Genomic DNA, 16,424 nt, shown 5'->3' with positions numbered 1-16,424 from the left:
ATTTCCTGTTCAGGAAAACTACCATCTCCATGCTTTTGTCCCAAGAAAATCAAGTGTTGAAATAAAGGGAGTAGTAGAGTTCATGCTATCTGGAGCTCTTTAATATTGTTTGGAAAGATTCCTATATAATTTTACCATAAAGGTTAATAGGCTATTCCCACAAAATTGATACCTGATAGAGACACTAAAATATTACTTTGATTCTTTGTTTTTTTCTGGAGTTAACTTTGAGAGAAATAATACAGAAACTTGAAAGAAAGAAAGAAAGAAAGAAAGAAAGAAAGAAAGAAAGAAAGAACAAAACACTTGTGATTCACAGAAAAGAAAAAAAGAGAAAGCCATAGAATTGTTCCAAAAGAAGTAGAGATATGTATTTAAGTCTAATGAGAAGCTGTGTTCATCATAAAAGCTATGAGGCTATGGGTCAACGCACTGCCAGTTTTATAGATGTGAACACAGAAAGACTAGAAGTATTTATTAGCAAAACCCCAAATGTTTGCCATCAAGCATAACATCTGTTACACAAGTTCTCTCTCTTGAGTTTGTTAGAATCTCAAAAATTCAAGTCCTGTGAAACAAAATGTTTTCCTATGCATATTCCGCCACTTTGGGAAATCATAGAACTGATCTATTAAAATACTTATTGGTAAATACTTATTTAATACCTTGCCTCATGGCAAGGAAGATAACATCAATAAACAAGTTATTTATTGTACATGATGCTTTTTTTCTGACAAATCTTTCCTTCTCAGAGTTGCTCTCTTTGCTGATAGCTCTGTACTTTAATGCAGCCTGATTTTCTCTGGGGGAAAAAAAGAGTATGCTTGGGAATTCACCAAAAGATAAAAGTTCAGAAGAGTCAATATGAATAATATCTATCATGCTCTCAGTTCTGACAAATATTTTGGTGAAATAGTGAAGATAACAGTCATTCAGTAATATGGTAGCACTGAAAGCAGAGGAGTCACCCTAAGCATGATGCACTTTCTAATCTCTCATTAGCTATCCATGAACACTAACAGTAGTATATACACAATGTATATTATAATTCAAAAAAAGCAGGAAGAATCTGTTTTGTATTTGTAAATCATTTGATTCTTTACAAAGCACTATAAACTGCATTATTTTAGTTTTCACAGGCTTATTTTCTTTAATATTTATTCATTTTGAGAAAGAGTGAGAGAGAGTACAAATGGGGAAAGAGGCAGAAAAAAGAGAATCTCAAGCAGGCTCAGCATTCAGCCTAGAGCCCCAAACGGGGCTCAATCCCAAAACCCTGGGATTATGACCTAAGCCAAAATCAACAGTGGGAGGCTCAACCTACTGAGACACCCAGGTGCCCCTCACAGGCTTTGTTTTTTTAAAGAAGAAGAAATTGAGGCCAAAAAACTTTTCCCCCACCTCAAGAGTAAATAGTGTAATTAGGTCTTGTGTACATATCTTTGTGTTTTGATTCCTGTAATCTTTCTTCTGTTTTATAAGAGGTCTCCTCAACTCCTGCCCTCAAATAACTACTTATAGTTTAATAATTTCTGACACAAGGGGATAAGTATTTTGGGCTCAAGTTAAATAGTTGACCTCACTCCTGCCCCACCTCATCAGGGTTTGCATCTGATTAACACAAAGGCAGATTACAGGGTCTGATTCCAAAAAGGAATTGTTCTTTTGAATTGAGAAAAGAAAATCTTATTTGCTTTCCTTTTGCTCAGGATATTTTATATACTGTATGTATGGGTGGAAAAGGTAATCTGCAATAATAAAGTGAGGCTCCACAAAAGTCTATTTAGTGGACGAGTCAGGGGTGAGTAATCAGTGTTGCGGGAGTCCTGGAAAAGACATTCTGGGAGGACTGAATTTTTTACTTCTTTCAGCAGTGGTTAAATATTGCTACTTAGCGGGCTTGGAAATTTATAGGCCCATGTTGTTTGGTTTGGGCGATTGCAAAGTGAAAATCCCAGAATTAAACCCAGGGTTGTAATTCAGTTCTAAAAGAAACTGTAGAAAAACGTTGATATGACCAGATGATCAGACTTTTATGCTTAGCGTATCTTTCTGGTTAACTCATGGCTAACTTGTTAAGTACTGTAACATGTATTTCACTTCCTCTGAGATTTTTTATGGCTGTTTTTGCCCTATAATTATTAAGAGCACTCCCTTTCACTCTCCAAAGTATCTCAGCTTGAATGATAAATTATATGGTTACTGTAGCCATAAGGCTTTTTCTCCATTTCTTGCTGAAGATATTAATAAAAACATGAAGTTTTCTTGACTTTGTAACCGCAGAGCATTGACCTTATTTGACCTGAGGGTGGTGAGCTAGCACCCCGGGGGCATCTCTTTGTGAACATCAGTGAACACTGCACAGACAGGGAGGAAGCAGAGGCATGCGACAATTTTTGTCTGTCTACAGCCTCTCTGGGCAGCTCAGTTTCTCCTATATTACTGTCCTCGTGGATTTCCCCTGTTACCTGACTGCTTCCTTGTTTCTGTGCTTCTTTTGCTCATTCTTGTTGCTCTTAATCTATTCTGTTGTAAGTGCCATGACTCAGTTCACCTGTCTCGTACAAAGCCAAAGGAGGTAAGAAGGTGATCAGAGACCATAGCCAACCAGGAGCACAGAGCCCAGAGCAACTGGCTCTCAAGTCCCAGAGCCAAGTCTTCAGTGGTAATTCATAGATACTTCTGCCCATACACTGTCATACTTTACTTTGGTTATTTGGTCTTTTTATATGTCCTGCTACAAAGTGACATTCTACTTTTTACTATATGTATTTTTTCCACCCCATGCTTCTGCTTAGTTATAGCACTACTCTCTTGGTTTGGGATTATACTTGGACCATCATGGCCTCTCCATTCTCTCTGTCATGGCCCCTTGGTCTTAGCAGCCACTTCTATTTCTTCTCTTTGAATTTGAAACAAACAACCTTTGCCTAATAACATCTTTGTTAATACCAACCTATCCACTGACTAGCCTCTCTGTCCTCAGTTCAGATAACCAGCTGCAGGTCTAATCAGCTAGGAACAAGGGGCAAGAAAGTAAAATTTACATCAAGCATAAACTGTTGCATAAACTTATGGGACGCCCACAGGGTGGGCTGTGGATTAGTCAGACACTATGACTGACATACCTAGTGGGCTATGCCCATTTGTTGCCATGAATTTTCCCCATTCTTTGTGGTTTCTAAAATCATTTTATCAGTTGATCTCCAAATAATCATAATGTTCCCATGGTAAGTGAATCATGGAGCTTCCCTGAATTTGGAATATATCAGTGGCTTTTGAGTTATGTTTTTGAGAATTAAGTTTTAAAAATCTTTGATTTCCATATGATGGAGATTTCACTATGCAAATATTTTCAATGTCGTAGAAACTAGGAGAGATGACAAAGTAGAAATTGGTAATGACTAAGAAATCCTCAATGATGCCTGTTGATATCCTTGACAAGGTTGTTAAATTTGAAAAGTTGAAAATGTAAAAGCTTTCATTAAGTTTTAACTTTAAGTGGATTTTGTTGATAGACAAAGTTAGAGCTGCACTGAGCAGGGCCTGTGTGTATGAAACACATATGGAATGACTTAGCCAATCTATAAGCCACTGGGCATGCCAATACTAGGAGCATTCAAGAAAATCTCCTAGAATGCAGACATTCTTCTCCCTCCCTGTGCACTCCTACTTCCTATTGATAATAATGATCGACCAGCCCAGCTAACAGAGTTAACCCCATTTTTTGCCTATAATGAAAACTTCAAAAGGGCAAGGTGGCACTCTCAACTTTTTATCCATCAGCACCATTATATCTTGTGGTGGAAGCTTTCTCCACTGAAGTTAAAAGGCCTCCTAAGCAGCAGAGCTCAAAGTAACAGGGACCCTCATATTGATTCCTCAACATATTTCACAGGTGTTTTATGATACACATTTTCATAGTCTGTAAATTCTTTGTACATAAGCCTTCTCAAAGACTTGCTTTTATAATTAGCACAATTGATCAAGCTAGGCTGCTTATTGAAATCGTCTGAGGACTGTAAGAAAAAATACTGCTACCTGGGTCCCACCCCCAGAGTTGCTGGGTGCCTAGCCAAAGCCCTCAAGGTTGAGAACCATTAATCTGTATAAAATGAGGGAAAGAGGGGTTGGATATGAGGAAATTTGACATCATCATGGTTGTACTGGCCCACTTCAAGCAAGCTGGGAGCATAGAGGAAGGTCTTCTGCAAAAATGGTGGCTAGGTGAAGTAGATATGTGTGCTCTGGAGGTAATCCTTCCAAATGCTTTCTTTCAAATTCTCAGAGTCCCTCTCTTCCACACTCTTTTTCTGACTTTCCCATAAGTGACCTGATAAAGTTCTGACTTTTATTAAAATTTACAACTCCAAACACTGCAGCTACTTTTTGGCTTCAACAGTCCCAAAACTTTGATTGAGTGCTGTCATAGAAACCTCCCTAATCCTCTAACTGTGCCTAGACTCTGAATTTCAGACTTTGAGTTACCCATTTATTTTACATTCCCACCAAAGGGGAATTTATTCTAACCAGTATTTATTACTTTTTTTTTTAAATAATAGCCATCCTAAAATGCATACTGTGATATCTCATTATGGTTTTGATTTGCGTTTCACTGATAGGGATGTTGAGCACCTTGTCATATATTTGTTGACCATTTGTATGGCTTCTTTGGAGAAATGTATGTTCAGCTATTTGGTCAACTTTTAATCAGTTTGTGTGTTTTTTTGCTATTGAGTTGTATGAGTTCCTCATATATTCTGGATATTAATGCCTTATCAGGTATATGGCTTATAAATATTTTTCCCATTCCATAGGTTGTCTTTATTTCGTTGATTGCTACTTTTGCTCTTCAAAAGATTTTTAATTTGGTGTTGTCCCCCTAGTCTATTCCTGCTTTTGTTTCCTGTGCTTTTGGTGTCATATCCAAAAATTCATTGTCAAAACCAATATCAAGGAGCTTTTTCCCATGCTGTGTTTTTTCTGGTAGTTGTACAACTTCAAGTCTTATAATTAAGTCTTGAAGCTGTTTTGAGCTGATTTTCACATATGGCATAAGATGAGGGTCTAATTTCATTCCTTTGCATGTGGATATCCATTTTTAACAGCAACATGTACTAAAAAGGCTATATTTTCTCCACTTTGTGTTTTTGGTGCCTTTACAGAAGGTTAGTTGACCATGGGTTTCTTCTCTGATGTGTGGGTTTCTTTCTGGGCCTTTTATTTTGTTCCATTGATTTATGTGTCTATTTTTATGCCTGTACCTTACTGTTTTGATCAGTGTAGCTTTGTAGTATAGTTTGAAATCAAGAAGTGTGATGCCTCCACATTTGTTCTTTCTCAAGGTTGTTTTGACTCTGTGGGGTCCTTTGTGGTTCCACATGATCCAGCAATCCCACTCCTCGGGATTTATGCAAAGGAATTTAAGTCAAGATCTCCAAGAGATAACCACATTCCCATGTCTATTATAGTATTCATAATAACCAAGATATGTCCAACTTAAATTTCCATTGATGGATGAATGGATAAAGGAAAATTTTTGTATACATATAATAGATATAATAGAATAACATCCTGCCTTAAAAGCAATGAAGGAAAATCATCCATGTATGATAATATGTGGGAACCTGGACAACATTATGCTAAGTGAAATAAGCCAAACATAGAAAGACAAATACTGAATGATCTCACTTACGTGTAGAATCTAAAACAGTCAAACTTATAAAAGCAGAGAATGGTGATTTCCAGGGCCTAGGAGGAGGGGAAAATGGGGACGAATGGTCAAAGGGTACAAAGTTTCAGTTATACAGGATGAATAAATTCTGGAGATCTGCTGTACAGCATAATGCCTTTGGCTAATAATACTGTATTGTATACTTAAAATTTTCTAAGAGGGTAGATCTTCAATTAAGTATTCTTACCACAAACCATAATAATAATGGTAATAATAATAATAAAGGAGGTGGGAGAAAACTTTTGGAGGTGCTGGGTTTGTAGCCTTGATGGTGGTGATGATTTCAAGTTATTTATTGAATATGTATAGCTTTTTCTACATCCAATCATACCTCAATAAAGTAGTTTAAAAATAGCAACTAAGTGTGGAGCATGACAGTTTAAGGAAGGGAAGAATATATTTGAAGTTCCTATAATAGTCACTATAGAAATGTTAAATTAAAAAAAAAAGAAGTTTTTAAAATGACTGTTTTAGAGCTGTATACATACCTAACATGTCAGATACATCTTTCCTAATACCTTTTAACATTCCATGACTTAAGATACTTTACAATAAACAATTATATTTCTAGTATGTCTGTATATAATCGGCCTACCAATTTTCTTTTTGGAACCATCTCAATGAGCCTGAGGAGAGATGACTCTCTAGATCTGCTTAAGTTCTTGACCACCTTCTTTCAGGGAGTTGGAGGTATCCTTGGAAGCTGACACCATGGTGGCTTGAAGCTTGCTTCTCATCTCACACTGCTGGCACACCATTCTCTCAGGGGTTCTGCTCAGACTTCCGTGTGACTCAGCCATCCATTTCCCATATCTCCCACATCTTGTCAGTTGACAAATTCAGTTGATTGAATCTCTTCAATATCTCTCAAATTTACTTTTATTTCCATTACCACTGACCAGATCAGGCCCTTGTGACTTAAACTGGACTGTTATAAAACCTGTTAAATAATGTCTATATCGACAGGATTTTTCTTCTCTTTTCTATCCTATGGAGAGAAAAGGCTTGGTTTTGATTATTTCTGAAATCTAAGCACTTACTCCAGAGCATATAGGCAATAAATGTTTGTTAAATGAGGCCTGGTTATAGTGCTTCCTCTCTTCAAAACCTGGGATGGTTTCATGTTGCCCATGGGTTGAAACTCCTGTCAGCCTGGAGTCAGTGCGCATCAGCCTTCCTTTACACCTTATTTCTCACACAGTTTAGTGATGTACCCTCTGGTGACTATTCACCTTGGGCTCTCACTGATTTTCCCATCTTCCCTTCTTTTAAATCTTCACTAGTCAAAGTCCTACCCATATTTTCACACCCTACTCCATTGTCATGTCTCTGAAGGCACCTCAGATTTTTCTCACATAATAAATTGGTCTTTCTTTCCTGCTGTCCCAATGACTAAATAATTCCATTATAGTACAGTCTGTCTTTAATTACAGCTCTTGAGTGGATAGGGTTTCTTTATAAGAGCCAATTTTGATTAGTTGGTAATGGCAGCCTATATCACTATATACTAAAAAAGGTTTCTGATGGTATACTTAGTTTTCTTTGGCACAGAAGGTCCCAAAACAGATCAGATGCCACCCATGATCATAGAAAAAGAGAGGAAATAAACTGCCTATGAGTAGTCAACTTTGTTTTTTACCCCCATGTGTGTATCCACTCAGCCAGATCTTATTTCCTTAAAGACATCTTTCTCTTTTCATTGCCTCTGTCACAATTTGTGTTCAGTTTGGTTCTTAAACACTCTATTCCCTGATTTTAAAAGTTTACAATCTAAAGTGGCAAATATGACATTTGATATAGAATGTGATAACGGACAAGAAAGAAATAAAAGCTAATAAAATGGCCCTGGAAGACTGTGTAGGAAGACAAGACATGGAGAGCAAGAGGGGAAAGGCAGGTATCTATTCAAAGGAAATGAAATCAGTATCTTGGAGAGAGATCTGTATTCCCATGTTCATTACAGTATTATTCACAATAGCCAAGATACAGAAACAACATAAATGTTTGTCATCGTGTGAATGGATAAAGAAAATGTGATACACACACACACACACACACACACACACACACACACACACACACACACGGAGGAAAATTATTCAGGCTTTAAAAAGCCAGTAAATAGAAGTCCAATGAAGCTATCTCTTAACTTGGTGTTAAATTCTAAAAGAGCAAAAGTGAGAAACCTAATATAACTAAAATTACCTTTGAAACTTCCTTAATTTGCCCATATAGTATAATATACATTTCAAAATATTATACCAGGTACTCTATAAATAATTAACTCTAAACTTCAAGACACACTGGAAAGAACAATGAAAACTACAAAATATACAGCAATATGAGCATTCAAACTTTTCTGCCTTTGAAGTACCTATCAAAATACTACAGGAGGATGCTAGAAAATGTCCCCTTTCCCATAGATTTTATTCTGAGAAAGTGGTAAATCTATCTATATTTAATATTTATTGATGGGCTTGTTTAGTTTGAAATTATGTATGTACAAGAGCCTAATGAAAGGCTTGGAATGTACTTGGAGCTTAACAGATGTTTGCTGGATTTGAATTTAAATCTTGCTTATTAGTTAGACCCATATACAAACTTTTTTGAAAAGTTGTTTAGAAGACCTTGATTGGCTTCCTGTCTTTCGAAGTTGGCATCTTCTGTGTGGCACAGTGAACAGCTCTCAGTCTTGCCATTTACAGTAGTTTCAAGACACCCTACCCTAGTTCTGGAAATGTGTATTAAAGGGAGATAACATTTTTGCCCTCCAAACTTGAAAAATAACATCCTATGCTGACTAGCATCTGGGAAATAGGCAGTCTTGTATACTTTCAATAGTAGTATGAACTATTTAAACTTTTTTTCGGAAAAATTCATCCTATGAGTGAAATAAAAGCACAAGTCCTTGTAGTGGCAACTACTGAAACCAGCTCCTAATCAATAGAGAAATCATGGTGCTCCCACACTATGTAAAATGATATACCTAAAAAAAACAGAATAAAAAACCTAAATATATCTGTATGTGGGGATTAGCAAAGCACCCATGACTTTTTTAAGTTAAATAAATTGTGAAATAATAGACAAAAATATAATACTGTCTTTGTTAAAATAAAAACAAAAACTGAAAACTCAGTCAAAGAAAAATAAACCCATATGTGTATGTGTTTGTATAAACCCTTCAAAAGTGTGGAAGGGTGTACTCTAAATTATTATAATCGGTAACCCCAAGGAGGTGGGCAAATGGATGTTTGAGGGAAGACCAACACAATCATTTCACCTTTGTTCCTCTGTTGTATGAAGGCATGATTCAAAGTAGTGTTGTTAAGAATTAAAAGAAAAAGACAACTGGGAGATGTAATGGGGGTGGAAATGGAGTGGGTGGGATTTGGCAACTTTCTGAACGCGGTAGAGAGGGAAATGAAGAAGTCAAGGAGACTCTGTTGATTTCCAGCCTGAGCCACTGTGAGAATAGTGCTGTCATACATAGGAACATGGATACCATGAGAAGAAGTGGAATCTTTTTTATTGTTACCAGAGGAGAGATGAGGACTTGTCAAAGATGTGCTGCTTCTTATTTTAAATGATAATTTCTCCTGTAGGAAAGCTTTCTTCTTGGTCTTGAAACATTTAAAAAAAAAGCTGCTTTATAGTATTGCATATGAAATATAGAACTTAAAGAGCCAGACTGGTGTCTAAAATTTTACCTTATCCATGCATATTATTCCAAAACAAAAGAATTTTTCTTTTTGTATTAGAAGAAAAATTATAGAAATTTAAAATCATTTCAAATGTGTAAAGAAAAGTAAGTTTTCCTATTGTATTCAAAGTGGCATGAAGTATAAAATATGACCAATCAATTTTTACTGTTTCTTTTGTGTTGTTTCAATATAGCTATTCCTCTTACAAGTGTTTATTTTACTTTAATGCCTGTAAATTAATAGTATATTGTTACTGAAGTTATTCTCTATGGGTAGCCTTGCAGAAATTTTTAGTTCTAGAAATAGCTTGTGCACTTGAACTTCTATTCCATAGCAAGCAGCATTAGAAATTTAGCCCCCCTGAGAACTTATTTCTTGCAAATACTGTCAAAATGCTAGGTGAATTTATTTCTGTATAATTATATCATATTTTATGTTGGAATTGAAAAAAAAGGTGTGTAATCCATCAGTATGACCCTTTTGCACAGATAAATGAGTCAACACAGTTGCCTGAATAGATCATTTTCATTTTCAGCTCACTTGTATGGAAATCAACTGCTCTGGCATACCTTTATTCTCCATTCATCATTGATTGTATTTTTATCTCAGACACTATTCCTATGTTAGTCTTCCTTGGTTGAATTATGTGGGGCTTTCCATGGGGAATGTTTTCCTGTTATACTTGTTATCTGTAATCTGAGTTAAAACAAGAATTCCTGTAAGTGTCATGTTTTTATTTTGATCTAAATAATTTCATGAATTTAAAAACCTTCACAGAACTGGGTGACTATGACATGTGAATGCACAAGATGATTTATTTGATTGACTAATTTTAACAATTTGAGTGAAGCTGCATATGGTCCCCCACTGAAGGAAATAGGAAACATTAAATTTAATATTTTGCATAATTCTTGTTTTTCAGAAAATAAATACTGCTGGAACCAGTAATGCAGATGTCCCCTTGGCTGATCCCGGAATGTACCAATTGGACATTACCTTAAGAAGGGGTCAAAGTTTAGCTGCCCGAGATCGAGGAGGTAAGAACATAAGAACAACATCACCTGGAAACTTATCCTAAATTTTTGACAGATTCTGCTTTCCTTATGGTTGCTTAAGTTAAAAAAATCAACTATAATTTTATAATTTTCAGAAGGTTGTGTTCAACAATATGGCTTGAAGCTTTATTTGACTCCTGTGACCGTAGAGCAAGAGGTTATGATACAAATCAAAAACTCCTACACTGGCCCTGACCCAGACAGCATGGTTCCTACCAAACTGCTGACAAATTAGACTCTTCCTTATATATTATCAGTGACATAATTGGTTAGTAGATGAAGCACATATTTGGAGCCATATCAGAAGTCAACTTTTGGCAGACCTGAAATTGTTGTTGCTGCATAGATTTGCATAGCTGCATCTGCTAAAAACTGCCGAATCCAGAACTAAAATTTCACCAAAACTTTGGAGATTCCCACAGGTGATTTTCTGAGGCTTCGTTGGACCTGACAATAATCTCATAGTAGGTCTTTGTAGGCCACAATGAAAGAACAGAAAAGGAAAATTGTCTTTAGTTTCTGGATTCCAAATCTCAAGGCAGTCTCCTGGGGAACTAGCTTGGGCTACATTAGGGATTCCTTGAACCCAGATTAAAGGCAGCACCAGGGATGGACCCTAACTACACTTGGATCATCCTTTTCATATTTTGAAATACCAGCCATTCAAAATGTGGAGACCTGAGTGCCCTGAGGACTCACAATTCCAAAGGAAGCTGAATTTAAGTTTAACTCCTCCAATAAGGAAGGAGGCTCCTCCAGTAAGCCTCTAACAGGCGTCAGACAACCTGAAGAAGTTTCCTGGCATCATGCAGTGTTGTTTTCTCTTCCCACCCTATTTGACGTACACACTTAGGATGTGGAAGGAACCAAATTAGGACAATAGCTTATAATATCTACATCCCGTCTCTATAAGAACAAAATAGAGAAAATAATTTAGTATAATAATGGGCTTTTTAAGACCAGAAACTATATAACTAATCGATTTGATTTTTGAATAAAAACTAGTAAATATCAGAACATTCTTAAGGAATGAAGGTGTATTGGAAATATAGAATTTTAATACATTTAATTTTCAAAATTAACCATCCAGTTAAGTAGCTGAGGACACATTTTTATTGAATATAACTGCTTGTCTCAAAAGCAGTTACAATTAGATTAGAGAAAGAAAATAATGCTATTAACATAGTATTATTTTGTCGTATATATTTATGCAACTTGTTTTCAGAATATTGTTTGAACTTTTCATCTCCAGAATCTTCGTTCATAACATAATTGGCACTGAGTTAGGTTCAGCAGTCAGAACTGGCCATCATTCTTCTTACTGCAATGCTACTGCCTCTTGCTAGGTTTTATTGTCTTTGCTTTAAGCAGTCTAATGAACTAGAAACACATGATCTTAATTACATTACATTGCATCATTTGATTTAAAATAGAATTGAATCAGTCATCAGGAGATCAAATTTTTAGTTCTAGTTATGCACTCCCAACAATATTAAATACATATGTAAATAATTATTTAATACAACATTATTTGTAACTATAAAATGCCCATAAATAGGAGAGGTGGTTAAATAAACCATGGTACATCCACATGATCAAATACTATGCAGCTATAAAGTAAAGAATAAGGAAATTATCTAGGAATTGATATGAAAAGAGTTGCAGGATATATTATTAAGTGACAAAGCAAAATATGAAAGATTACTGATAGTATGGAATATAAGAAAGGAGGGAGTATAAGAAATTACGCATTATCTGGTCATTTGTTCAAAAAGAAATATCAGAAGTAAAATCCAGAAGCTAATGAGATTGGTAACATACATAATATGGGTAAGGACAGGTGTTAAGAATGAGGGATGGGAATGGGATAAAAATGGTGAGGAGGAAGTTACTGTTCTTTGAGTAAACCTTGTTATTATGGCAGTATTTCAGATCCAGTTAACTAGATAAATAAGTAAGTATCTATTAGGATGTGGGAGGAACCCAAAATTAATTGTAACTATAATCATACCTTACGGGGATGAGGAATAAAACAACTAATCTAAGTGATCATGTAAAACAGTGTTTGGATTATACACCATAAAATTCAAGACAAAAAACACTATCCATGATCTACCTTAGAGCATGACTGCCAATTCTGAAACTACTTAATGTGTGTAATAGGACTGAACAAGTAAGTAAATGTATTATACATAATGAGAGCCAGGTTTTCCACTGTTGGAAAAAGAAGTTATAAAAATAGAACAAGAGAAAGATGGAATGAACCTTCTGGTGTTAGAAAGGCATCAGTATGAACTAATGGTTTTAATATGTAAATGGTTTCTAATAGAGATTAAAATGGATAGGTGTGTGTGTGTGTGTGTGTGTGTGTGTGTGTGTGTGTGTGTTGTGTTGTGTGTGTGTTTCCTACATCTGTTTGCTGACAGGGCCTAGAAGCAATTCCAAATGTGTAATGGCAGACAAGCAATCGACATACCATTGGGTCCAGATTTTGGTTTCTAAATACAGTTTCCCTAATAAAAGTAAGCAGGGCTCCTACAGAAATGGTTGATTGCAGATCCGGGGCAAGGAAAGTACAAGATGAGCATGGAATATTTTGCAGTCCCAGACAGTAAGGAAGTAATAAAAAATTGATGGCATGATGTCAAAACAACAGAAGCCAACTTAAAAGAGCAGCTCCTAGTAATCAAAACTTGGACAATTTCAGCAACAAAATGAATGATGGTAATAATGAATTCTAACCCATCAAATGATATAATATTAATATCTATGAATTCATGCTGGTAAGTAAATAACTGAATACATAAAGAAGCAGGGGAGCAGGTACAGCTTTTCCTTATGGCATAATTCCAACAAACAACTGTAGAAGGGAAAATAGGAATAGAAAATTGCGTTTTAACAAACACCACAGTAACATGTTGCAGGCAAAAATCAATAGATGCCACAATTATATGTGCGAAATTATGATGAGAAATAGGATATTTGCATCATTTCAAGGTATTTCCCAACAATAGACATATGAGTTACAAAGGAAGAATAGTAACTTTCCAGTGGAGAAACTTGGAAGACACCACCTAACCCAAGTGGATTGAGACAGACACGGACTCCCTGGTATGATGCATTGACAAAGTCTCATCCCTACTGTAACACTCTTGTTAACAATGCATAACGTCAATGTGATTGTGAGAAAACATAAGGCAAACTCTGGCAATATATGATGCTAGTTACCTGAACAGAGTAGCAGCTACCCTTTGGACAGGGTGCACACAGTCTTGCCCCACCGTTCCGTGTCTCCACAGATCTCAGCATGGATGGCACTGTACACACACTGTCTTTCTTATAGTTGCAAATTATTCTGTATGGTTGTCTCTGCCAAAAATAGGAAGTTTTTCAAGGTAGAACAAGAGGACCATGTTCTTAAGAAAAACAGGGAAGAAAAGACTTTGTGGAGGTGAAGAATATCCCAAAGTGTTTAAAATGCGAACTCCAATCCAGCTTCACTGTTTTACTTACTTGACCTGGCATTTATGAGGTTTTTATTGACTACATGTGAGAAGAGATATTTAAACAAAGGAAACAACCTGAGTTAAGTATTGGATTGATTAAAATTTATCTTAGACACACCTATGAATGACAGGTGTGTTAAGCATGTGATTGGATAGGTCATATTGGGTCACTTTAAACTTGTGAATTTTATACAGATAATTTATACGTACAGGACAGTTAGATGGAGATAGTTTGAAGTGAGAAAACAAGCGAAGAAACACTGTAGGCATGTGGGAACATAGTCTTGAGGGCCTCATCTGGAATTATGGATGTGGAAATGGAGAAGGAAAGGAAAATGTGAGAGGCCCTCCAGAGGAAGTCTGCTAGCACCTGAGGTCAAATGGCTGAGGGAGTTCAGAAAAACCTTTGAGATTTAAGGATGATCGTACCTGCAAGCCATGTGGATTTTGAACAAAGGTGAATGTCAGCAAAAATATTTGCATAACTATTAGAACTAACAGAAATTGTACTCTTATCATTTATTGCATTGATGCCCTTACCAACTGCCCATCAAAACCAAAATACCTGTGCCCCCTCTGTTACATATCACCCATGCACAGAATAGTAGAATGGGAAAACTCACTTCACTGTCAGCAACGCCACTAGAATATTGTTTGAACTTTTCATCTCCAGAATCTTCGTTCATAACATAATTGGCACTGAGTTAGGCTCAGCAGTCAGAACTGGCCATCATTCTTCTTACAATGCTACTGCCTCTTGCTAGGTTTTATCGTCTCTGCTTTAAGCAGTCTAATGAACTAGAAACACATGATCTTGAAGAGTCGGACAGACATAATTTCAAAACCAAGCTCAACATTTTATTAGCTCTGTGATTTTGAGTGATATGTGTAATCTCTCTGCTGAAATTGTATGGGTCCAGAGTTAGCAAACAAAAATACAGGATGCCTCATTAAGTTTGAATTTCAGATAAGCAACACATTATCTTTTAGTAGAAATGCATCGCATCTAATCCACAATATAATGAATATAGATAATAATATCATACCATACGTAATGTGGTAAGTATTGCTATAATGGCAACATATGACAATTTATAAATGTATCAGAGTAACAGGCTGAACACCTCAAACTTACACAATATTGCATGTCAATTTATTCAATAAAAAATTAATAAAAATTTGTTAAATTCATCTCACACTACTTGGGACATACTTTACTAAAATGTTGCATATTGTTTATCTGAAATTTCAGTTTTAACTGAATTCCTTATTTTAGCTGGCAGCCTTGTGACAATCATCATGTCTAGTTATTATTAGAACAATGCTATTTATATTTTGATTGGACTGGGTTTTTCGGGACCGAATTATAAGCTAGCACATTTGAATGTAATGTCTTGACAGGATTATATGTATTGTTAGAAAAGGGAGAGAGAGTAATCTGTGTACTTAAGTCTGGTGCTAGCAATTCTCTCCAATGTTATTTCTTGTGATTTGTACCATGGCAGAGGTGTTAATTTTCTAGGGCTGATTTTACAAATTAGCACAAACTTGGTGGCTTAAAACAACAGAGATTTATTACCTCTCAGCTCTGGAGTCCAGGAGTCAAATAGTCAAGGGCAATACTCCCTCCAGAGGCTCTCGGGAAGAATTCTTCCCTGCTTCCTCTAGTTTCTGTTGACTCCAGGGATCCCATGCGCTGTGGTAGCGTCACTCTGATCTCAGCTTCCATCCTTACATGGTACCCCCCTGTGTCTCTAAGTCTCAAATCCCTCCCTGCTTTCTCTCTCATAAGGACTGTCATTGGATTTAGGGCCTAACCTAAATCCAGGATGATCTCATCTGAAGACTAGTACCTTCAGTACATCTACAAAGCTCCTATTTCCAAATAAGGTCACCTTTACAAGTATTGGGGTTAGGAGTGAGACATATCTCTGGGAGAACCCAAGTCAACCCACGATAGAGGACAACTGATTCTCTTCAAATATTATGAACAAATTTAAATACTCAAAAAAGTGGGGCAGTGCACCTGGGTGGCTCAGTCGGTTAATTGTCAGACTTCGGCTCAAGTCATGATCTCACGGTTCTTGGGCCCGAGCCCCACATTGGGCTCCGTGCTGCCAGCTTGGAGACTGCCTAAGATTCTCTCTTCCTCTCTGTGCCTCACCACTCATGCTTTCTCTCTCTCTCAAAAATAAGTAAATAAACTTAAAAAATAAATAAAAATTTAAGAATTAAAAAAAGGTTTAAAAAGTGATCCATGTTTTACTGTCAGCCAAAGAAGGTCTTAGAACTAAAGTAAACTATGGCATATAACAAATTCAATGAGGCATTAGATCATCTGCAGAAAAAAAAAAAAAGTGATCCATGGAAACTTGTTTATTGTGATTGTATTTATAACAATTTTAGAAATCCCTGCACTGAGTAGAGT

General features: G+C 36.2%; 1 protein-coding gene across 23 annotated transcripts in view; it reads left to right on the top strand.

Annotated features, from left to right (window-relative positions):
• MCTP1 (multiple C2 and transmembrane domain containing 1) overlaps positions 1–16,424 on the top strand; it is a 535,596-nt gene that overhangs the window by 227,483 nt on the left and 291,689 nt on the right. For all 23 annotated transcript variants that reach the window (XM_042990098.1, XM_042990113.1, XM_042990072.1 and 20 more), the window contains exon 2: positions 10,358–10,472. In XM_042990098.1, coding sequence (XP_042846032.1) covers positions 10,358–10,472 — 115 coding nt within the window. The remainder of the gene's footprint in view (positions 1–10,357; positions 10,473–16,424) is intronic.

The sequence above is a fragment of the Panthera tigris genome, chromosome A1, assembly GCF_018350195.1.
Source record: "Panthera tigris isolate Pti1 chromosome A1, P.tigris_Pti1_mat1.1, whole genome shotgun sequence".
NCBI classification, from domain to species: domain Eukaryota; kingdom Metazoa; phylum Chordata; class Mammalia; order Carnivora; family Felidae; genus Panthera; species Panthera tigris.
Note: the sequence above shows the minus strand (reverse complement) of the source record. Positions and strands in the feature narration are given on the sequence as shown.